Source organism: Cervus elaphus, chromosome 22 (assembly GCF_910594005.1).
Source record: "Cervus elaphus chromosome 22, mCerEla1.1, whole genome shotgun sequence".
NCBI classification, from domain to species: Eukaryota; Metazoa; Chordata; class Mammalia; order Artiodactyla; family Cervidae; genus Cervus; species Cervus elaphus.
The window spans coordinates 24,418,860-24,444,063 of record NC_057836.1 but is presented as its reverse complement, the minus strand read 5'-3'; the positions used below and the strand labels follow the sequence as shown (position 1 = coordinate 24,444,063).

The following is a 25,204-nucleotide window of genomic DNA, read 5'->3' as shown; positions in this document are numbered from 1 at the left end:
TCTCTCACTGTTTCCATCGTTTCCCCATCTATTTGCCATGAAGTGATGGGACCAGATGCCCTGATCTTAGTTTTCTGAATGTTGAGTTTTAAGCCAACTTTTTCACTCTCCTCTTTCACTTTCATCAAGAGGCTCTTTAGTTCTTCACTTTCTGCCGTAAGGGTGATGTCATCTGCATATCTGAGGTTATTGATATTTCTCTCGCCAATCTTGATTCCAGCTTGTGCTTCATCCAGTAAATTTGAATTGTCAAATATTTCTTCTTTAGGTAAAACTTTTTTCCCCCACTTGAGTAACTGTTGAGTAGTTTAGTCATTGGGGCTTCCCTCATAGCCCAGTTGGTAAAGAATCCGCCTGCAGTTTAGTAATTAGGTGCCTTTCTTTTGCTCTCCAGTAGGTGGCGATATAGCGCAAGTTGGTTTTGTTGTGGGTTTTTCCTTTCCTTTTCTTCTTTCTTTTTTGCGACGGGGAGTGGGTTCTTTCCCCAGAGCTGCCTCTGGTTATTTTTGAGAGCTGCCACTCCCCGCCCTCCACTGTCTCTGTCAGGGATGTGGCCCGGGGCCCTCACTGTCACCGGTGTTGGTGGTGCCTTGCTGCTGCTGGTCTTGCTGGCGGCGCCCCCTGGGGCTCCAAGATGGCAGGTTCCTCGGCTGTGTGCAGGTCCTGGGTGTGGGGAGGGAGGGGGTGAAAGGAAACCGGGCGTCCCTGCCTAGACTGGGGTTGTGGGTGCTGCTGCTGGCGGCAGTGGGGGAGGGAGGGCTGAGTCGCGGCGCCCCTGTAGCTTGAGGAACAGGGTTGCAGGGCTTGCTGCCGCTGCCTTCCAGCTGCCTGTTGGCTGGGCGTGCTGTGACCAGGCCACCAGACTCCTGCGTGCCACCTGCCCAGCGGTTCGGGCTTCTCCCGGGCTCTGGGCCCAGCCATTGTGGCCAGGGGTTCAGGACGACAGGTACTGCTTTCACTGTTCCTCTGGTTCTTCCTCCTCCACGTGGTCCAGGCCACCCCCCTTTAGATAACAGGTGTGTGGAATTCTCCAGCATCCTGCTGTGTGGGGCAGAGGCACCTTTGTTGAGTTATGGGTGCTTTACTGGTTTTACTGGTTGTAGATTGAGGGGGAGAGATAAAGGGAGTGTCCCACACCCCTGCGATGCTGATGTCACTTTTCCAAACGGGGCACGTTTTAAATACACTTGGTAGGATAAGAAGAATATCTCTTCCAGGTTGTGCTAAGCAATAGATCTAAATGGAATTAGAGGAGAGTTGTCATTGTTTATAATTCAAGTGGCTATTTAAAAAAAAACAAAAAACCTTCTGAAAGTCCGTTTTTTAAAAGATTTTACTTATTTATTTTTGTCTGCACTGGATCTTCGTTGCTTTGTGCAGGCTTCCTCTAGCTGCTGGGACTACTCTTCATTGCGGTGCGAGGGCTTCTCGTCGCAGTGGCTTCTCTTGTTGCAGAGTGCGGGCTTTAGGGTGCACAGACTTAGTTACCCCACGGCATGTGGAATCTTGCTGGACCTGATCCGTGCCCCCTGCCCTGGCAGGCGGATTCTTATCCACTGTGCCACCAGGGAAGACCTCAGGTGGTTATTTTCTAAGTCCTGGAAGATGCTTTATTAACTGTAAGGGTTCTCTTTTGTCTCTTCATTAAATTTAGTAAGAAGCTTACTATGAAATGTAATTTGCCAGCTGGCTTTCACACCGGAGTGTTTCACTCTATCCTTATCTAACATAGTGTGCCTTCCAAAGTTGCTAGTGACAGATTAGAGCAAGAATATAATTTTACATATTCAAAGAACACTTGTTTCTCTTATAGTGCAGTATTTCAGGACTTTGTCCCTCCCCTGGACCTTTTCCTTTCTTTAACTTTAAACTCGAAATTATAAAATTAGACTCCTTGACTAAAGTTTTTTGTAAGACAGTTTATCTTCTTTGTTCCGGAACTCTGGATGGCTTACTTTTTTTTTTTTGGTCTTCTATAAACAGTCTTGCTCTTGAATGAAAGACTATTCCTTTCCTGTTAGTATTAGTCACTTACTTACACATATTAAAGAACGCCTGCCCTCTTGTGTCCATCGAGGCTGCTACAATAAGGAGTGAATTAGCAAGAGTATCAGGCCAGAAATACAGCTTTCCATCCTGTGGAGATTTTCTATCAGAGAGCTTGCTCAAGGCTGCCAGTATGGTTGCTCAGATGAAACACTGCAAAATGACTCCAGCCCAAGTGGTGAATGAATAGTCATTAAAATTCATTTCATACTTTGCTTGTCAATCATGCATCCTTAGGTCTAGTTCCTGATTTAATGTATTTTCGTCAAATCATAAAATTAAAATTTTTCAAAGGAGAACCCAGGGATGGAGGTTCACTGGCACCTGCTGCAGAGGTGAACCTAAGCTGGGACATGATAACTGATGCCCTGGAGCTTGTTATAAAGACTGAAGTGAGTCAGAGAAACACAGATATTGTCTATTAACACACACATATGGAAACAAGAAAAATGGTACTGATGAGCCTATTTGCAGGGCAGGAATAGAGTCGCAGACAGAGAATAAATAGACTTGTGGACACAGCGGGGGAAGGAGATGGTGGGATGAATTGAGAGAGTAGCGCTGAAATATATACATATTATATGTAAAATATATAACCGGTGGGAATTTGCAGTGTGATGATGCAGGGAGCTCAACCTGGTGCTTTGTAACAACCTAGAGGGGTGGGATGGGGTGGAAGGTAGGAGGGAAGTTCAGTAAGGAGGGGACGTGTGTATACCGATGGCTTATTCACGCTGATATACGGCAGAAACCAACAACACTGTAAAGCAATTATCCTCCACTTATCATTTTTTAAAAACCCCCAAAAGAAATAATAACTGATACTCTACAAAATGCATTGTATATGTGAAGCTCTACATTAACAATGATGATTTGATATTTTGCACGTATGTATACCGATTCATATATTCATGTTTCCTGTAGGGTTTTTGGAGTCTCTGGATGACTTTTACCTTCTCAGCAGTGGGTTGGTATTGCTGCAGACCACAAACAGCGTGTATAATAAAACCTTGCTGCAGCACGTGGTACCCCAGTCTCTCCTGGCCTGGCAAAGAGTCCGGGTGGCCAATATGATGGCTAACAATGGCAAGCAGTGGGCAGACGTCTTTTCAAAATACAACTCTGGTAAGTGGCCCTGCAGAATAACGTTTAGGTGTGTACGGTTTTTTTTAGATTTTGAGTTAACCAGCCAAGCAATACCCACGCCCTGTCTTCATGTCTTCTCTGCTTCAGGCACATATAACAATCAGTACATGGTCCTGGACCTGAAGAAGGTAAATCTGAACCACAGCCTTGACGAAGGCACTCTGTACATTGTGGAGCAGATTCCTACATATGTAGAATATTCTGAACAAACTGCTGTTCTGCGGAGAGGTACTTTCTTCATGCTAGAAGTCTGATGAGTGTGTGTGTGTGCACACACACATATATGATGGATAATGTGTGGTGTGTGAATGTACAATGGGGGGTATGTATGGTGGGGATGCAGGGGTGGGAATGCTGTTGCTTATCACACAGGGAAAGAATGACAAGGTTCAGCACATGTAAAACCTACACCTCAAACTCTTATCTAACAATGTACTCTTTTTTGTACTATTTATTTAAAAAAAAAAAGTTTTCTGTACTATTTATTTATGACTCCTGTTGCATGCACTGGTTAAGTCACAGTGATGATTTTTCCTAGTACAGAGTAGCAGCTCAATTAATACTTCTTTTGCCCGCACCATGCAGCATAAGGGATCTCAGTTCCCCGAACAGGGATGAATCAAACCTGCACCCCTCGGTGCGGGGAGTCTTAACCACTGAACCACCAGGGAAGTCCCATGACAGTGTAATCTTACATGTGTGTGCGTGTGTGCAAAGCCACTTCACTTCAGTCATGTCCAGTTCTTTGTGACCCTAGGGGCCGTAGCCCGCCAGGCTCCTCTGTCCATAGGATTCTCCAACTAAGTACACTGGAGTGTGTTGTCATGCCCTCTTCCAGGGGATCTTCCTGACCCAGGGATTGAACCAGAGACTCTTAAGTCTCCTGCATTGGCAGGTGGGTGGGTTCTTTACCACTAGCACCACCTGGGAAGCCCATCTTTGCAATTTCACCAGGTTTTATGAAAATGAGTTGAGATAAATTTCTATCAATTCTTAAGCATATTACTGGTCCATAGTAAGTCCTAGCATCTTGCACTGAACATAGTGCTCAGCACACACAGGAAGTCCTCACTGGATATTTGTTGAATAAATGAAAGAGAAGATGATGTCTGGGTGGAAGGTTACAGCCTAGAAAGTTTAGTTCAGTCGCTCAGTCATGTCCAACTTTTTGCAACCCCGTGGACTGTAGCACACCATGCTTCCCTGTCCATCATCAACTCCCGGAGCTTATACAAACTCATGTCCATCGAGTTGGTGATACCATCCAACCATCTCATCCTCTGTCATCCCCTTCTCCTCCAGCCTTCAATCTTTCCCAGTATCAGGGTCTTTTCCAGTGAGTCATTTCTTCGCATCAGGTGACCAAAGTATTGGAGCTTCAGCATCAGTCCTTCCAATGAATGTTTAGGACTGATTTCCTTTAGGATTGACTGATTTGATTTCCTTGCAGTCCAAAGGACTCTCAAGAGTCTTCTCCAACACCACAGTTCAAAAGCATCAATTCTTCAGCACTCAGCTTTCTTATGGTCCAACTCTCACATCCATACATGACTACTGGAAAAGCCATAGCTTTGACTAGACAGACCTTTGTTGCAAAGTAATGTCTCTGCTTTTTAATATGCTATCTAGGTTGGTCATAGCATTTTTTCCAAGGAGCAAGCATCTTTTAATTTCAAAGCTGTAGTCACCATCTGCAGTGATTTAGAGCCCAAAAATAAAGTCTCTCACTGTTTCCATTGTTTCCCCATCTATTTGCCATTGAAGTGATGGGACCAGATGCCATGATCTTAGTTTTCCTAATGTTGAGTTCTAAGCCAATTTTTTCACTCTCCTCTTTGACATTCTTCAAGAGGCACTTTAGTTCTTCGCTTTCTGCCATAAGGGTGGTGTCATCTGCATATCTGAGGTCACTGATATTTCTCTCTGAAATTTTGATTCCAGTTTGTCCTTCATCCAGCCTGGCATTTCACATGATGTACTCTGCACATAATTTAAATAAGCAGGGTGACAATATACAGCCTTGACGTACTCCTTTCCCAATTTGGAACCAGTCTGTTGTTCCATGTCCAGTTCTAACTGTTGCTTCTTGACCTGCATACAGATTTCTCAGGAGGCAGGTAAGGTAGTCTGGTATTCCTATCTCTTTAAGAATTTTCCAGTTTGTTGTGATTCACATTGTCAAAGGCTTTGTAGTCAATAAAGCAGAAGTAGATGTTTTTCTGGAACTCTCTTGCTTTTTTGATGATCCAACAGATGTTGGCAATTTGATCTCTGGTTCCTCTGCCTTTTCTAAAACCAGCTTGAACATCTGAAGTTCTTGGTTCATGTACTGTTGAAGCCTGGCTTGGAGAATTTTGAGTATTACTTTGCTAGTGTGTGAGATGAGTGCAATTATGCAGTAGTTTGAACATTCTTTGTCATTGCCTTTCTTTGGGATTGGAATGAAAACTGACCTTTTCCAGTCCTGTGGCCACTGCTGAGTTTTCCAAATTTTCTGGCATATTGAGTGAAGCACTTTCACAGCATCATCTTTTGGGATTTGAAATAGCTCAACTGGAATTTCACCACCTCCACTAGCTTTGTTCGTAGTGATGCTTCCTAAGGCCCACTTGACTTCACATTCCAGGATGTCTGGCTCTAGGTGAGTGATCACACTATCATGTGATCTGGGTCATGAAGATCTTTTTTGTATAGTTCTTCTGTGTATTCTTGCCACTTCTTAATATCTTCTGCTCCTGTTAGGTCCATTACCATTTCTGTCCTTTATTGAGCTCATCTTTGCATGAAATGTTCCCTTGGCATCTCTAATTTTCTTGAAGAGATCTCTGGTCTTTCCCATTATATTGTTTTCCTCTATTTCTTTGCACTGATCACTTAGGAAGGCTTTCTTATCTCTCCGTGCTATCCTTTAGAACTCTGCATTCAAATGGGTATATTTATCTTTTCTCCTTTGTCTTTGGCTTCTCTTTTCTCAGCTATTTGTAAGGCCTCCTCAGACAACTATTTTGCCTTTTTGCATTTCTTTTTCTTGGGTACGGTCTTGATCACTGCCTCCTCTACAGTGTCACGAATCTCTGACCATAGTTCTTCAGGCACTCTGTCTATCAGATCTAATCCCTTGAATCTGTTTGTCACTTCCACTGTATAATCATATGGGATTTGATTTAGGTCATACCCGAATGACTAGTGGTATTCCCTACTTTCTTCAATTTCAGTCTGAATTTGCAATAATCTGATCTGAGCCACAGTCAGCTCCCAGTCTTGTTTTTGCTGACTGTATAGAGCTTTTCCATCTTTGGCTGCAAAGAAGATAATCAATCTGATTTCAGTATTGACCATCTGGTGATGTCCATGTGTAAAGCCTTCTCTTGTGTTGTTGGAAGAGGGTGTTTGCTATGAACAGTGCATTCTCTTGGCAAAACTCTGTTAGCCTTTGTGCTGCTTCATTTTTACTCCAAGGTAAAATTTGCCTGTTACTCCAGGTATCTCTTGACTTCTTACTTTTGCATTCCAGTCCCCAGTGATGAAAAGGACATCTTTTTTGGGTGTTAGTTCTAGAAGGTCTTGTAGGTCTTCATAGAACCATTCAACTTTAGCTTCTTCAGCATTACTGGTTGGGGCATAGACTTGGATTACTGTGATATTGAATGGTTTGCCTTGGAAATGAACAGAGATCATTCTGTCATCTTTGAGATTGCATCCAAGTACTGCATTTTGGACTCTCTTGTTGACTTGACTCCATTTCTTCTAAGGGATTCTTGCCCACAGTAGTAGATATAATGGTCATCTGAGTTAAATTCACCCATTCCAGTCCATTTTAGTTCACTGATTCCTAAGATGTCAATGTTCACTCTTGCTATCTCCTGTTTGACCACTTCCAACTTACCTTGATTCACGCACCTAACATTCCAGGTTCCTATGCAATGTTGTTCTTTACAGCATCGGACTTTACTACCATCACCAGTAACATCCACAGCTGGGCGTTGTTTTTGCTTTGGCTCTGTCTCTTCATTCTTTCTGGAGTTACTTCTCCACTGATTGGAGGGTTCAAAGAAAACATTGTGCACACCAGAGACCCCACAGAGACTGAGCCAGACCTGCCTTTGAGTGTTTGCGTGTCTCCTGTGGAGGTACGGGTCAGCAGTGGCCTGCCACAGGGGCAGGGGCTCTGGGTGCAGCAGACCTGGGTGTGGCATAAGCCCTCTTGTAGGAGGTCGCCATTAACCCCACCATAAAGCCACCAGAACTTACACAGGACTGGGGAGACAGACTCTTGGAGGGCACAAATAAAACCTTGTATGCACCAGGACCCAGAAGAAAGGAGCAGTGACCCCACAGGAGACTGACCGAGACTTGCCCATGAGTGTCCAGGAGTCTCGGGCAGAGGCATGGGTCGGCGGTGGCCTGCTGCAGGGTCGGGGGCACTGAGTGCAGCATTGGGTGCATGGCACCTTTTGAAGGAGGTCGCCACTATCTTCATTACCTCCACCATAGTTTGGCCGCAGGTCAAACAACAAGGAGGGAACACAGCCCTGCCCATTGACAGAAAACTGGATTAAAGATTTACTGAGCATGGCCCCGCCCATCAGAACAAGACCCAGTTTCCCCCTCAGTCAGTCTCTCCCATCAGGAAGCTTCCATAAGCCTCTTATCCTTATCCATCAGAGGGCAGAGAGAATGAAAACCAATCACAGAAAACGAATCAAACTGATCACATGGACCACAGCCTTGTCTAACTCAATGAAAGTATGAGCCATGGCCGTGTAGGGCCACTCAAGTCGGACGGGTCATGGTGGAGGGTTCTGACAAAATGTGGTCCACTGGAGAAGGGGAAGGGAATGGCAAAGCACTTCAGTATTCTTGCCCTGAGAACCCCAAGAACAGTATGAAAAGGCAAAAAGATAGGACATTGAAAGTTGAACTTCCCAGGTCAGTAGGTGCCCAGTATGCTACTGGAGATCAGTGGACAAACAACTCCAGAAACAATGAAGAGACATGTGAGAAAGGAGCTCAGCAGTTTGACAAGGGGACAAATCAAACAGATAGAGGCATGAGACCATGGCATGAATGTGAATGTATTAGCTCAGGATGGCTGGAGAGGAGGCTGTCATGTGGAAGATGAGGTAGTGATGGGAAAAGTGTTGCCCTTGGATTCTGCTGAGCAGTTTAGCCTTTATCCTTTAGAGCATCAGTCCCCAGCCTTTTTGGCACCAGGGACTGGTTTTGTGGAAGACAATTCTTCTACATCCTGGGGTGGGGGGTGGGGATGATTTGGGTTTGGGGGTGATTCAAATGCATTATATTCATTGTGCACTTTATTTCTGTTATTATTACATCACCTCACCTCAGATCATCAGGCATTAGATTCTGGAGGTTGGGGACCTTGCTTTAGAAAACTGAAGTCTTTGAAAAGGGGGAACACACTGAAGGACAGAGAGAAGACAGGAGGTGAATTAGGAAACTGTTGAAATAGGTCCACTGAGAGATGGGTAGGTACAGAACCAAGATAACATGTGGCTCCTGGGGATCAGGGCTGGTCCTTCATTTCCCAGGTCCTCGCATTCATCTTGTAATAACACCCAGGGGGAGATGCCTCACTCGACAGTGGCTCCCGCCAGTGAAATGCACACCATGTGTGTAGAACAGAATTGACTACGGTGGAAACTTCAGTTGCCAAGAAGATCAGGTGCTACCAAGCAGTGGACCTACCTCCACTTCTTGGGAAATCCACCTGAGAAGTCAGATCACTAGGCGGCTACTTGGTTAGCACAACAATTCAAAACTGAGGACCCAGCTATCTGACTCTGAAGACTGGTCCATCCAGCTCCTAAGAGCCTGATAGTAATAGCCAGCCTCAAGAGGGAGATGCTTATTAAAGTGGACTAGTTACCCCAGGCCTTTTCTTCTTTGGACTGCTGCTGATGATATGGTAGATTTGGGTTCTATGCAATGCCATTTTTAGATCCCATGAAGAAGTCTACCCTGGTATTAAATAAATTGATGCTGATCCATCTGTAGTTTGGGGGATTTTATTTTTTATTTTTCCCCCAGAGGCAGAAAACACAGAGTTAAATTCAGAGTGTCTACTATATACTTGATGTATCTTTTATTTATTTTGTTTGACCTTCATAATGTATTTCCAAGGACTTCCCAGGTGGCACAGTGGTAAAAGATCTGCCTGCCAGTGCTGGAGCACAGGAGAGTTGGGTTCGATCCCCAGGTCGGGAAGATCCCCTGGAGAAGGGAATGGCAACCCACTCCAGTATCCTTGCCTGGAGATCCCACGGAGAGAGGAGCCTGGCAGGCTACAGCCCATGGGGTCACAAAGAGTTGGACACGACTGTGCGACTGAGCACACACACACAACATATTTCCAGAAAAGTAGTATTGTTACCATCTTACTGGAAAGGAAGAAAAGCTGAGGAAGAAACATATGATTTAGCCATTTTTTAAAAAGCCCACAAACCTAGTATTTAGAAGCCACAGTGATATATCTATAGAAGTCGTAGGTGCTTTTAGTCAGAGGAAGGCATTCAACCTCTCTGAACCTCTGTTTCTTCCTTTAGAAGGAAGGATGGTAATATTTACACATCAGCAGGTGGTTTTGATACTATATTGGGTTGGCCAAAAAGTTCGTTCAGGTTTTTCCCTACAATGTGATGGGAAAACCTGAAGAAACTTTTTGGCCAACCCAATACAAGATACTCTTTTAAATGCTTTTTAAATCATAAAGCTTTATGAAAATGTAAAAAGCAACCATTTTTATTATTCACTTGAGCTATTCATGTAGAGAACTGTAATAGTTAATGTTCATCTAGTGCTTACCAAGTACCAGACCCTACTGTAAGCTCTGCTATCCATTTGAACTCACTCAATGCTCCCAGCAGTGATCCTTGTGAGGTAAGACCATCATTGTTCACATTTTACAGATGAAGACGTGAGCCACAGAGAGGTTAAGTAACTTCTGTAAGGTCACATACCTAGTATTGGCAGGACCAGGCTTAAGAGCCAGGCAGTCTAACTCCCAAGTCTGAATTACCTGGATATAGTGCAATAATAAATGTGATTTTTAGCCTGTACTTTCAATGTTGTCTTTGTCTCCCTTCACCCTGATGCTGGCTCCATGCCCCAGAATCAGTGAGGTTGAACGTTTTGTCATTTGTTTTGTCCTAATAACTCCACCCCAAGCAGCGGATCCTATAAAATAGTAAGGAGAAAGGAAGGCAGACAAGGGCCAAGAGAAGATGGGAGTGGAAGTTTAACCCTGAATGGTGAAGGTGGCCCTACATTGGCTGACAGTCCTGCAGCAATACCCCAGGCTACTGTCATCTGTGATGTTCCGGAAAAGGCAATTTTATTAAAGTTGTGTCACATTTGATGCCTAGTGAGGAAGGGCTGGAACACTGTGAAGCTTTGAATGAAGCTGAGCCTTATGAAAGTTTAGGGTCAGAGGAGTTAAAAGTCTACTGGAATCTTAAAATCACCTCCAATCCCTTCACAATATAACTTTTCCTTTCCCTCTTCCTACTAAAAAAAAAAAGGGGGGGGGGGGCAGAAATGAGGTTAACTGACACAAGCCTAATTATTCAACTCTGAGCCTAGAAGTCAGGTTTTCTTCTGTTTAATAGATTGCTTTCAGAATTTGGGGTGAAAAACCAAAGAATTCTGATGCTCTTCTCCCCCTAATGGAATAATCTAGACTATACTGGTTCTGTAAATTTCTAAGGCTCTGTGTGATTACCAGGGTTCACAGCCACTATTTTCTGTGTAATATTACTTTGTAATTACACAGCTGTGCCGATGTTCAAAAGAAAGTACCACTCCTGACACTTCTTTTGTTTCCTCTCTCTTCTGTCTTCCTCCCTGTCAATCCCACCCTTCTCTCCCTTCCATTCCAAATCAGGATATTGGCCCTCCTACAACATTCCTTTCCATGAAAAAGTTTACAACTGGAGTGGCTATCCAATACTGGTCAAGAACCTGGGTCTGGACTACTCTTACGATCTGGCTCCTCGAGCTAAAATCTTCCGGCGTGACCAAGGAAAAGTGACTGATGTGGAATCCATGAAATATATCATGCGATACAACAGTACGTAGCACATTTCTCAAGAATCATTCTTCAAAACTCCTTTTCTTCCCCATGGATAAAGAATCCATGTAAGTTTATCACTTCTGAACTAGAAGGCAGTCTAAGAAGTTATTGAATTATTTAGTATTCAGTTGATACTATGCATATTATATACTCAACAAATAGAATTTTGTCTTTCTTTATAAAAATGACAGGGAAGAAGGTTCTATGGATTTAATTGAAAAAATTCATATGTAAAACACAAAAGAAATAACCCATACAGGGGTAACTTTTTTTTTTCTTTTTTACCCTACCATCCCAAACACAGATTTCCTTCCAAGGACAAAAGCAGCTACTAAAACAAAAATTACCTGTAAACACTTTATTTTTGATGAACAGTATCAAAGTCAGATTTGTATTTGCTTTGTTAAAAAAAATTGGACACACACTTGTGCTCTGTTATTTCTCTTCTGTCCAGTCATCACTGTGAAGGGTTGTGAGCGCAGGTTGAGCCTGGAGTTGGGGCTCGAGGCTGCCTCCGCCCTGTACAAGCCACAGGGGCCTTCTGTATGTGGGAGCAGGCTGGGCAGAGGAGGCCTCTGGGGTGTACGCTCTGGACACCTAGGCTTGAATAGGGCCACACAGCTTACTGTGAAAAAAAGCATCTCGGAATGGCCAGTGCTCACTCTGTCCCATCACTGTTCCCTAGATTACAAGGAGGACCCTTATAGCAGGGGTGATCCCTGCAACACCATCTGTTGCCGTGAGGACCTAAACTCACACAATCCGAGTCCTGGAGGTTGCTATGACACCAAGGTAATGTGCTGTTGGGTTGTTTGCTTTATTTTGGCTGTGCTGGGTCTTTGTTGTTCAAACATTTTTCTACTTACGGTGAGCAGAGGCTACTCTTTAGTTGCAGTGCAATCCACTTCTCACTGCAGTGGCTTCACGGGCTTCAATATTTGCAGTTCCCAGGCTCTAGAGCACAGGCTCTGTTGTGGCCCATGGACTTAGGTGCTTGACGGCAAGTGGGATCTTCCTGGACCAGGGATCAAACCCGTTATCCCACATTGGCAGGCGGACTCCTTCCCACTGAGCCACCAGGGAAGCCCCACCCTATTGGTTTTCGAATTTAATTTCCACCAGCGCCTAGGCCTGTTCAAAGGCAGAGCTGCAGAGATTTTTGTGGCATAAAACACAGTAACGTCTCTTAACTTACTGTGCCTGTGCTCAGTCGCTAAGTTGTGTCTGACTCTGCGACCCCATGGACTGTAGCCTGCCAGGCTCCTCTGTCCATGGGATTTCCCAGACAAGAATACCAGAATGGGTTGCCATTTCCTTCTCCAGGGGATCTTCCTAACTCCAGGACCGACCAGCGTCTCCTGCATTGGCAGGAGGATTCTTTACTGCTGAGTCACCTGGGAAGCCCAGTGTCTCTTAAACATGAACTCAATTACGGAATCAGCTTTTTCAGAGGTTACAGTGGTAGGTCCCTTGGACTAACTTCCAGTCCCTGCTCTGCCACTTCATCACATCATCTCATAGGGCTTCTCTTTGCTCATCTGAAAAATGGAAATAAGAGTGCTTGCTTCCTAGGGTTGTTGTGAAGAATGAACATTTAATATCTATAAAATGTTTACAACAGTACTTTGCAGGTTATTTGTAAATGTGCATAACCATAATAATGATGATGGTGATAGTGTTGCTGTCTTAAGTTTTACCAGACTGGCCCAAAGTCCAAAGAACATATTGAGAGCACAGTGATGTCACTTTAAACAGGAATTGAATCGAGCTGAAGGAATAAGTATTGGGCCAGATGCTCAAGCACTAAAGGGTTTTCACTACACTACAACTGTTAAGTGCTGTAATGTGTCTCACAATATAGGTAATAAGTAAGTTTACAGTGGGGTTGAAGCCCACTCATATAGGCTTGTGAGAACCGGTGGTTTAAAATGTGAACACCAGCTTGATAGCCTGAAATGGTAGAATATTTACATCATGGAAATCAGCAAACAATGCAAATTGGGGTCTTTTTTCCTAAGAGAGCTAACTGTTAACAACTTATTGGCACATGACTGCATCTGGAGTGTCCAAGATTATGTGTTAACCACCTAGTGGGTGGAAAAGAATCATTCTACTGCATCCTTTTGTCCTTTTGGGCTTGGGCATGTGTCTTTTCATTTGCATCTATGGTCCTAAGTTCTGAAGAAATCTATTAGAGTTAACTGTTCTATCTGAAGCTCTGAAATCTATTAAAAATGCCAACTCCCTGACACATTATTTTTTCTATCCGCCTAATGGCTAAACAGAAGATGGTGTAGAGTAGTTTGAGCCAAGCTTTAGTCTTAATGGCTCTTTAAGATTTTGTGTAATGTACAAAAAATTTAGTGGATGTAGTGAGCCTGGCACACATGAAGCCCCAGTGAATGCTTTTGTATTTATTTCTTTTTAATGGTATTTGCAAACATTCAGTAAAGTGAGTAAAAAGTGTTATATCCATTCCAGAGTACACAAAGAGTTGAACTGGGGAGAAACCAAGCCAAGCTTTCATCTGCCAAATTTTACCTTTTTCAGGAGACAAGAGCCTGCCAATTTTTCATCAAAAAGGTTCTGTTGAAGCACATATTTTAAAAATGTCACTTCTCTTGAGCCATTTTGAATATGAGGAAAATTTGAAGTTATGAGACATTTTCTGCTTTCCTCTCTAAGCTTAAAATCTGCTACGACCCAATGTTTAAGTGTTTTTAAGAACCATGGACCTTATTTTTTGATATCAAGTTCCTTCTATTTTAATACTCTTGTTACTACCCTGATTAATAACAACTTTTACTGAGGAATTAACACATTCTAGGCACTGCTTCAGGTATTTGCTCTCATTAATCCTCATGACAACTCTTCTATGAAGTAGGGTTATTACTCTAATTTTACAAATAAGAAAACTGAGTCAAAATACATTTTGGAGGTTGAATTCTAAATATGAGTAACCTGACTCCAGATCTCACACTTTGGGCTGTTAGTTTAATACACTTCTAGTAGTCAATGCAGACTTCCCAGGTGGCACAGTGGTAAAGAATCCACCTGCCAAGCAGGAGACATGGGTTTGATCCTTGGGTTGGGAAGACCTCCCCCCACCACCCCGAAGAAGGAAATGGCAACCCACTCCAGTATTCTTGCCTAGGAAATCCTATGGACAGAGGAACCTGGCAGGTCATGACTTTGCAGCTGAACAACTAGTCAATTCACATTTGGATGCCAAATAGATACAGAAGAGCATATTGTGGAAGCTTGCAGGATTTTATTTTAAGGGGAGCTAATATTTTGACTTTGGACAAAGAGCAGGGACCACAGCAAAAGGGGCTTAGTCGGTTTTTTTTCCCAATGGTTTTCTAAAACATCCCCCTCCTCTCTCTCTGCAGGTGGCAGACATCTACCTGGCATCCAAGTACAAAGCCTATGCCATCAGTGGGCCCACTGTACAAGGTGGCCTCCCTGTTTTTCACTGGAGTCGTTTCAACAAAACTCTCCATGAGGGCATGCCAGAGGCCTACAACTTTGATTTTATTACCATGAAACCTATTTTGTAACTTGACATAAAATGGAGGGAGATAAGGGAATAGAAGGCTGCAAGTAAGATACCAAAGGCACTACTTTAGCTGTGTTTTTCCATTCAGAATTAGTTTTAATGAAATATATTCAATTCAGTCTATCACTTTCATTTTCTGCTGCTGATTTTGTCATTTTTAAAACAAGCACCTACAATTGGGTGGGGCTCCACAGAAGAAACATGATAAATAAACAGTACCATTTCAGCACACAAGCTTATACACCAGAAAGTACGGTAGAAACTGCTCCCTCGCCCCAAGATCCACCATCTCCACGTGTGCCTGGCCGAACAGGCCGCACCTCCCAGCTTCCCTTGGGCAGCTATGCCATGTGACAGAGTCCTTGGGGTGGACTCCGAGGTGAGTGCTACTGCCGGGCCTGGCTGCTAAGACCCTGACTGCCTCATGCTCTTTCTCTTTCCCCTTCTCCTTGCTGGATGGACTTCATGACAAGCCCTAGGGGATGGTGGAACTTCCAAGACAAATGCAGTTAGTATGTTTTTGTTTTTCTCTGGTCATTAACAAGCAACAGTTGAAGTCTTTCTGCAGTGAACAAACATAATACAGCAGACTTTAATATTGTCTCCTATTAGTTAAAAACAGCTTATCTAACCTAGCAGCAGCTCTGCCTAACGTTTCTGTCAAAGCTGGAGGGTTATATGTTGTTTGAGTGTCATGGTGTTGTCAAATTAAGTAAACGATACTGAACAGTGTAACAGTGGCTCTTACAAAGGTGAGAGACTCGCAAAAGAAAAGAATACTCACAAGGTCTGAGAATAACAGAGTGAATCAGAGTACTCAGAATGTTAAAAACCCAGTAGTTTATTTCAAAGTATAAATTTCAGGCTTGCTGGACAAAATCCCACTACAGTTAACACTTATACAGACACCACTCTACTGTACATTTAAAAAAGAAAAAAAAAAAACCCACAAAAACCTTCAAAACCTAATAAAAATAGGGCAACTTGCTACAGCCCAGTTTCTATTAGACATCAGAAGGTCTTACATTGTCTTCTTATTTACACTTTCAACTGTAAAAAGAAATATTAGGATGCAAGTTTCCTACAAAGGAATTATTTTTATATTTTGAAATGGCTGAAAAATTCTAAAGCCAGGATTCCCCAAATGATGTTTGATTGCCCAGTTACCTTATTTACAAAAAAAAAAAATTTTTAAGATAGCAATTAAATATAAAGAGTGGGTATTTGACTCTACAAGTTAAAAAAAAAAAAGAATGACAAACTTAGCATGATAAAACTGAAGATGAGAAGACAAAACACGTGTTTGTATCATTCTATTCCTCCCCATTGGCTGGCTCAAGGGAAATAAGTTTTTGGAATTGGATAAACCTGCCACACTAACGAAACACTTTACAGGAATTGTTCTAACTTTTTTTGTTTGTCCCAAAATTTTCAGAAAGGGGAGGGGCCATCATTTACCCAGTAGAGAGTAAGGCAGGCAGAATTATACACTGGCTTTAGATAGAGTTATTTGCAATAATCTAATACTGGGACATGGTCTTTCTGGAAATCAGAATAAAACAGGCCAATGAATGGTCAATGATAAAGCTAAAATAATGAATAAATCACAGGATATTGAAATAGCCCAACAAGGAAAGTCTGGGAGAACATTTGGAAGTCTTTGCAGTAACGTACTGTGCCAACATCACAGTGTATACAAGCGAGAGAGGAGGATAACGCAGACATTATTCTGCTAATCTTGTACAGTAATGAAAAATTTGTGGAACAAGATAAATGCATATCATGCAATATTAACACCTTGCTGCATAAACAATAATTTGGAAAATATAAGCAAAAGAGCAAACAAACAAACAAAAAAAGCCACGTTAACACTTATCGGCTACAGGAAGAAAACTGTATGGTGCAGCCTGCCTAAGGAGTTCTGCTGACAGGTGGTCCTAAGCTCCTTGTTTGAGGTCATTTTATTCAATCAAACTTTTCATTTCTTATCTGGCAATGGGGGTTGGGACAGTGGGGAACACATGTCTGTGAGGCAAATGGCATCCCAACAAACATTCACTTTTCAAGGAAGCAAGCTCTGTTCTTCACTTCTCTCATAAACTTTGACTGTGTTAAATAGCACACAGTATTCTGCATGTTTTAAAAAGTGAGTCCAGAGAAATAGAGGGATATAGTTACCTCATAAAGTTACCTGTTACCAACAGATGTCTTTGTATATACTTTATAAATGTACTGGCAAGAATATTATTTTAAAATGTGAGGCTTACTCACACTTAAAATTGGGTGAAAATTACTCTGACAAAGTGCAAAGTAGACAGTAACAAACATCACCATTACCTTTAAACATCATATAAACACCCTATATTTCAAGTTGAAGTATCAGAAGTTTCCAGGATTTCCAATAAGGCAATACTTACACAAGTATTGTCAGGCTAAAAACGTAGCAAACTCGCATTCCCAAAATGGGATTATTAAGCTTATTTGTAATACTCTGTGAAAAGATACTGTGAAATTAAAAAAGGTACCATGAAGTGTGAATTGCTATTAAAAATATGTGACCAGTAGCTATTTCTAGTTGAGTCCTCCATTCTCTGTCTCTAAAGAAACAAATCAAACAAAAAGAAAGCTCTCTTCAACATTAAAAAACCTGCCTGAAATAAAAACCTAGAGTTCAAGTCTAGCACCCATCAGTAACTCCAACATAGTTGTTGCCTATAAATCCTGTGGCAGACTAATTGAAAGAAACCATCGTATAATATCTTTTCCCTCAAATAATTACAATCTCTCTTTGTACCTTCCCTCCACCACTTGGAATAAAGTTTTATTTTACTGTAGTAAATCTATTTTTTAGGGTTACTATTTAAGTTATTTCTTTTTTCTCTGACAGAAATCACACAGTATAGGTCAAAATAATATTTTCATGATACTGGGCTTTCTTCACCTGATTATATAATGCTATGAAAGCTTTAAAAAAAAAAAAGGATTAGTAAACATAAAGTACTCACCAAGGGAAGCTTTCTAGGCTAGGTAAGCAAATTATCACATGACCATAAAACCGGTCAATAAAGAGCAATTTTGAACATGGGCTTTCTATTCTGTCGACTGAAATGATCTCCAACACATAATCAACACTGCAACCATTGCAGGTAAAAACATATGTACATGCAGATATAAGACAGGTGCTCACATACATCTAGAAGATCATCAATTTCTCCCTTTAAAATTTTTCATTGGCATGACATTGGCAATTTCTTTACCATCATCATTAGACCCACAATGAGTAACGCCTACATAGTTGGTTGGCAAATATGACTCATGGAAATTTTAATTCTCATTGTGGTCTATTTTCTGAAAGCAAAAGGAAGATTTTGGAGCATTTACTTTTGGCATTCTGTAGGCTTTCTTCAGCATCGATCAAACTTCACATCCAACCTGACAGTACAGTGACCAGTAAAAGTCTCTAAAGAGAGTTTCTTTACAAGTAGAATGTTTCCTGTTACAAGCCATTGAAGTTGCAAACAAAGAAGCATTAATATGGAAATGACAGTTCCCTCTTATAAGTCCAGAATAAATTAATGAGTAACTTATTTAAGAAGGCAGGAATATGATTTCAAACATGATATGGAAGATGGCTTGAAAATGTATTCCACAAACTCCATAAACTCCTTCCCAAGCATCGCCAACCCCACTCTCATCCCCCAAATTACGCCAGCTCTCCTGTCTTAAGCTACCTACACTCCAACACGTACCTGATACCAGTATAACTGGCACTCAAATAGAAAATCCATGACCAAAGTTTGATTAAAACTTTGAAGAGGAACAGAGATGCACAGAAGTTGTAAAGTCACTTCTTACATAAATGACCCCAAAGGATGTACTTTAAACCCTATCCAAAGCTGACATATGGTGAATCAGATAAAACTTAGCACCATCAAAAGAAAAGATTAATACAGGAAGAATGATATGAGGATAAAGAAGAAAAGGAGCTCTCCCTTTGATAGTTTAGCTCACTGTATTTTGTGAATTTTACTATTTACTTTCTTTGAAAGAATATTATGGGTGATAAGGTATACTTTGGGTGATAAGGTAAACTAGAATTGCTTTCATAATCTCTAAGACAGTGTGCAACATAGATACTAAAATATATTTGAAGGGAAATTGGCTTACACAATGTGGTCTTCTTTTGGTTCACTTTACACAGAGTTAAATAGTGACCAGAAATAAAAAGCATTAATTTTCTTGGAAGAAAAGAGCAAGTTAAATGTAATGATGTCACTACATACAAAAGCCTTGGTCTAAAATTTACTTGAGGGAAATGTGCTACATTTGGTGGAGAAAAAGGAGAAATGAGGATGAAAGGTTGACAAGAGAAGAGTAAACCACAATGGAAAAATGGCCCTGTTTACTTTTGCAGTTAATCTTTAAGGCACAAAAATAAATGGAAAAAATTTCAGATTAGAAAAGGGAGGGCCCACTGCACATCTTTCTCATCGAACTGACAACCCAGAAAAGACAAAAGAAAATATGAAAAGATCTTTTCCTGTGTTCAAATTAACCTATTTTAAACTATTTGACCATTTTGCTTTTTATTTTTTCTTTGGGTTTCATTTAGAGTCAGTTTACATCATCTATCTATAAACCTACAGATCACGTAGAAGCAGAATCATGCCAGATACATACCTCAAATCCTTTGATCTACTTACTTCACACTGGAAGAGAGGTAAATTTGAGAATGAAAATGGGAGATTCCACTGTAATAAACATATAAATACAGAAAAGCACACACCACACATATACCCCAGCCTCAAAACTAAAGCAAGGTGCACATTTACATTTCAAAACCTTGAAGCCCGAATTGTTCAGGAAAAGATTCTGCTTTATGGGCTGAGTTTATTCTGATTATGAACAAATGTAGTGTATATACACATCGGTCCAAGAAATCTTGCACAATGTGCATTTTACAGTGGGTATCATGCACAAGATTAAAACAAGACCAAAAAGTAGAACTCTGAAAGAGGAAGAGAGAAAGGCTCCAAGGTTTAACTGCTCTGCGAAGAAGAGATCACATCCGTTGACTGAGGATCACAGAAAGGTCCAAAACGCCCATAAATATCCTTGGCTCGTACTGCAAAGTAGTATTTGCTGCCAGACACGAACTGGGTGAGAGTGCATGCCATGGGCAGGGGAAGTGCCTTGACTTCGCCAATCTTCTTCCACTGTGAGGGTACAGTGGCACTGGGTTCCTCGTGGTACGCGTACAGGTGGTAGCTGTCAACAGTGGCACAGCTTCTGTCCACCTCCAGAACACTCCAGGACAGTACAATGCCATTTTGACTTTGAACTCGTGCTAACTTCAAGTGAGGCTTCTGAGGCAGAGACGTGCTGGCAGCTTCAGGGGGCAGACGCTGTGGTTGTGGGGCTTCTGGTAAGGGTGCTGGGTGCACAGGGCGTGGGGGCTCCTAATGAAAAAAGAGTCATGTTGATGGATAATGATCAGAGAAAGGACTGTTTCTTAAAGCGAGAACTATAACATCCTAGAAATCACTTACTTTCAGAGAGTCTTCATTTTACATCAAGAATACTGGGAAATAGCAAATATCACACATCTGGCAAGTTCTCCCTGATGATTTGTAACCAGTCACGACCCAGAAGATGAGTGTTGAGATTATTCCCTCTGTGCTTTTTGGGTCTGAGATACTGAGTTTTCCTTGAGAAACAAAAGCCCTGGCTGATGGAACATCATCTTGACAGAAACTGAAATAATCATCTACTTCTGATAAAATAATTAATGATTTAATGATCTATACCACAGGCCCTTGTTTCAGTATATGTGTTGGCAGTCTAGAAATCATCTAAGATTTGAGTATCAACTCTACTTTCATTTTCAGACTGTTTCTTCATAAAAAGACAGTAGCATATTTTTATAAGTACATACATATAACACTGACTGTGTATTATGTTCTCGGTCAGTCTGCATGAAAAAGGTGACATTTATACCGGACTGTGAGAGACAGAATTTAGAAATGTAGAAATAGTTGTGAATCTTTCTGCTAATAGGTAAAAGCATGAACAAGTGCATGGGGATAGGCAAGTGAGGGGACTTATGGGCAAAAACACGGAGACTGTGAAGAAGAACACACAAATTTGGAATGGTAAGTTAAGGCCAGATAATGAAAAACCATGAATACTAAGCTTACAAACTGACCTAATGCTCGACATTATATCATCTAGGTTTTAAGATTACAATGATAACAGTTTTTTCAAAAAAATTTAAGAGCCAGGAAACAGAGATATAAGTAGTCTCCCCTCCCCCGCCAAGTGAAACATTACTGCTCAATGACTTTAGTTTGGAAGTCATGAAAAAAATGAGATTTCCTTAACTGAAATTCATTTAACAAAATTATGTTTTAATATGCATTTCATTAAATGAATAATTTGCATACACTAAATAGGGAATTCTGTGAAGATCTGATAACTTCTAAATCTCCATGCCTTTTCAAAGTTCAGTGCTAGTAATGTACACATAGTAACAACTCAGAAAATGATCTGCCAAATAATCTCAAGGAATGAAAACATGCTGAAATTCATATGCGAAGTAGAAAAAAATTCATATACACATCTGGAAAAAAGCATAATCCACAGTTTAAAAGCTAAAATAAATACAAAGTTAGAGGGGGGGAAAAGCAAATGCAAATACATGAAACATTGAAAGCTGAAGAAAAACAGATTTGAATACTGGCCATCTTGCTGTATTACTTCTCTCAAATTAAGTAAATAACATTAAAAAAACATACAACTAGTAAGACCTAAGAGAAGAAGGCTGAAGTCATGAACTTGACTGGAGAGAGTAGGAATTTAAGGAGTATGATAATACCTTACAGCCTATAACAGCCCTTTCTAATTCTTAAAATTTGAGGCTACAGAATCCTCTTATATCTCAAAACAGTTAACTCAACTGAGTTACTGTTCTGTTTCTGCCACTGCAATGGAGGTTTCTATTGAAGTTTTAGAGATAATATATCAGGGATTTGCTTCAAAATATTCCAGTGCATACACAGGTTGTGAGAGTTTGTGGGTGGCAATACAGATGAAAGAAGACTGGCTATGACTGCTGAAGACTGATAACTACTGAAGACAGGTGATGGGTACGTGGGGATTGCTATAATAATCTTTCTACCTTTATATATATTTGAAAATTCCCAGTTAAAAATATTACTAAAATTAAATTAAAAGAATGTTTCTCCTATGAGATGCTGCTGCTTAGTCACTTTAGTCGTGTCCGACTCTGTGCGACCCCATTGCCATTGCCTTCTCCGATGAGATACAGTGTATTAAGACAATTCATATGGAATCCTGTTTTAAAAAAAGCTCTGATGGATCATCCCATTTGCAAAACTGTAGCATAAATAAGAGATTTTTACTATATATTTCTCGAAGGAATATGGGATGAAGTAAGTTATTTGTAGTTGCAAACAACAGTAATGAGATATTTGCCACAGATCCTACAGGGCTAGATCTGAAGAACTGTGACAACATGCTGGAGGTGCTGGGACCAGAAAATCTGAGTTTTAAAATGGCTCTGCCTCTGACACTAGTTTGGTAATGACACTGAGTAATCACTTAATATCTCTAAGACACAGTAGCCTCTTCTATCAAATGGAGAATATTGATTCTCAAGGGCTTCCCTGGTGCCGGTGGCTCAGACGGTAAAGAATCCGCCTGCAATGCAGGAGACCTGAGTTTGATCCCTGGGTTGGGAAGATCCCCTGCAGGAGGGCATGGCAACCCACTCCAGTATTCTTGCCTGGAGAACCCCCATGGACAGAGGAACCTGGCGGGCTACAGTCTATGGGGTCACAAAGAATCGGACACAACTGAGCGACTCAGCACACAGCAGGGTTGGGAGGAGTAAATAAAATAATACAAGCAAAATAGTAGAGTGTCTCATATATGTGAAGTGCTTCATTAACATGACGTTTTTTCACTGCAGTGGGAAAGTAAAAAACAGCTGCTAAGAGCACAGGCTCTGGAACTGGAATGTACCGGGTTTTGTGAGGTATGACCTAGGGCTGGTTACTCAACCACTCTGTACATTAGTGGCCATACCTATAATAAAGGATAAAAAAAGGAAAGCTAGAGTTCTAAAGAATTTCTATGTAAGGACCACATAAATTAACAGTGCCTGGTGCATAGAAAGCACTTCAGAAACTTAGCCATTATTATGTATATTTTAAAAAGGATGCTTTGCTTGGTAAAAAGTGTATCAGCCTCAATCTCCTACCACCATTAGAGCCAGCATTTCCATTCACACACTCTATCACACCAAATACTATCACAGTCAGGTCACAGGATAATGTGACATTGATTTGGAGACTAAGACTAAGGAGAAATCTTTGGTTTTCTCTATTATCTCTTAACCAATGAATTCCCAATACTATTGGATGATTAAAAGTACTAAGTGATAAGTCAGAGAAAGACAAATATTATATGATATCACTTAGATGTGAAATCCAAAAAGTAACACAAATGGACTTCTTTACAGAACAGAAACAGGTTCACAGACACAGAAAATAGTTATGGTTACCAAAGGAGAGGGGAAGGGATAAATTAGGAGTATGGGATTACCAGATACACATCACTATGTATAAAATAGGTAAACAAGGATGTACTCTACAGCACAGGCAACTCCATTCAATATCTTATAATAACCTATAATGGAAAAGATCTGAAGCTGTACCCCTGAAACTACAATACTGTAGATAAATTACAGCTAAATTAAAAAAAACTTTTTTAATTAAAAGTTTAAAATTAAACCAATAAAATGATAGCAATGTAACAGAACTAGTATAAAATTCTGAGGAAAAAATAAAATTAAACATGCAACAGTATTTCTTAAAATATTCAATACTTTCAAAAAATATTCACTACTCAAGAATGCTCTTTAACCTAACCATAAGTTTAACATGGTCTATTTCACTTGTGATGCCCCAGACGTGGACTCTTTTTATATGCTGCACACCACCACAAGCAAGCTCTATACTCCCCAACCATCATTACCCAGAAGTGTTTCTGGGTAATGGTGACAGATCTAATGGTAAGATCTACTTTCTTCAATAAGCATCTGCTGGAAAAACAGAAGACCTGTTATTTTCTTTTGATATAACTAGTTTAAAGAAAAAGTACCAACTGCAGTGGTATCTGACAGCTTTATAGGTGAGAATTTTGTGACGCCAAGGGTCCACACTTACAGTATGCACTTGTGGTGGTCGGTGATGCACTGTGAGCTGAGGTCCCGTTGATCCCAGGGTTAATCCATTGTTTACAACATATGTAGTTGCTTGAGGCACTCGAACTGTAACACCTATAAAAGAAAATGAAGTGATTGAATTAGAGTTCTATTCTAAATTTGGTAGAACACTGAATTAAACATTTAAAAATCAGTAAAGTGATGCTTATAAAATTCAAAAGGAAAAATATTTCTAACCTAGAAGGCTATACTCAGCTAAAGTATCATTTGAGCACGAGGATAAAGAAATTCTCACATATGCAAGCTACCAACATAAACAGTCTACCTCCATGAACTTTTCTTCAAGTAGCCACACGAGAGACAAGATCAACAAAGGACAACAGGAGACACAGTGATCAGGAGACCCAGCATAGGGAAGAAAGAAATGCGATCCCTGCCCAAAATCCTAGCGCACTGAAGCACTGGAGGTACACAGAACACAGAAGGCAAATAGGTCAGAACGGAGCACTGTGACTCTAAAGATAGAAAACACGAAGCTCTCTTCACAAAGATCTCTGCTGCCTCCAGAACAGGCAAGTTAATCTTGACTCATTTTAACAAGGTTCCTCTCTTCCTTTCCACGCCCTGCTAATCAGCTGAGGATACTCATTTCATCCAACAGAAAACTCTTTATACAGACATCAGGGCAATAAAAGCAGAAAATCTAGAAGCAGACTTCCTCGGTGTTACAGTGCATAAGAATTCGCCTGCTAATGCAGAGTACACGGCTTTGACCCCTGGTCTGGGAAGATCCCACACGCCATGGGGCAACTACTGAGACTGTGCTCTAGAGTCCAGCCTACTCGACAGCTGCAACCACTGAAGCCCGAGCCCCGAGAGCCTGCACTGCACAAGTCACTGCAGTGTGAAGGCTGAACACCACAGCTAGACAGTAGCCCCTGTTCCCCGCAACTACAGAAAGCTCATGTGCAGCAATGAAGACCCAGTGTGACCAAAAATAAAATAAGTTTTCTTAATTAAAAAAAGGAGAAAATTTAGAAGCCACTCATCGCCCAACCATATTTCTGCCACATATCCAGTACTGTGGGTACCTTGCCAGGGGCGAGCCCTGTTT

At 41.2% G+C, this 25,204-nt stretch overlaps 2 protein-coding genes across 5 annotated transcripts in view; one reads left to right on the top strand and one right to left on the bottom strand.

The window, feature by feature from the left end:
* The window catches only part of PLBD1 (phospholipase B domain containing 1), an 86,546-nt gene extending 71,571 nt beyond the window's left edge, over positions 1-14,975 (top strand). The window contains exons 7-11 of the mRNA XM_043882377.1: positions 2,971-3,171; positions 3,280-3,420; positions 11,096-11,281; positions 11,970-12,076; positions 14,677-14,975. Of these exons, the coding sequence (XP_043738312.1) occupies positions 2,971-3,171; positions 3,280-3,420; positions 11,096-11,281; positions 11,970-12,076; positions 14,677-14,844 (803 nt within the window). The 3' untranslated portion in view covers positions 14,845-14,975. The remainder of the gene's footprint in view (positions 1-2,970; positions 3,172-3,279; positions 3,421-11,095; positions 11,282-11,969; positions 12,077-14,676) is intronic.
* A 693-nt stretch (positions 14,976-15,668) lies between these two features.
* Positions 15,669-25,204, bottom strand: part of LOC122680724 (activating transcription factor 7 interacting protein) — a 108,754-nt gene continuing 99,218 nt past the window's right edge. For all 4 annotated transcript variants that reach the window (XM_043882374.1, XM_043882373.1, XM_043882375.1 and 1 more), the window contains 2 exons: positions 24,092-24,204; positions 15,669-20,302 (listed from right to left, as the gene is read on the bottom strand). In XM_043882374.1, coding sequence (XP_043738309.1) covers positions 19,883-20,302; positions 24,092-24,204 — 533 coding nt within the window. In that variant the 3' untranslated portion in view covers positions 15,669-19,882. The remainder of the gene's footprint in view (positions 20,303-24,091; positions 24,205-25,204) is intronic.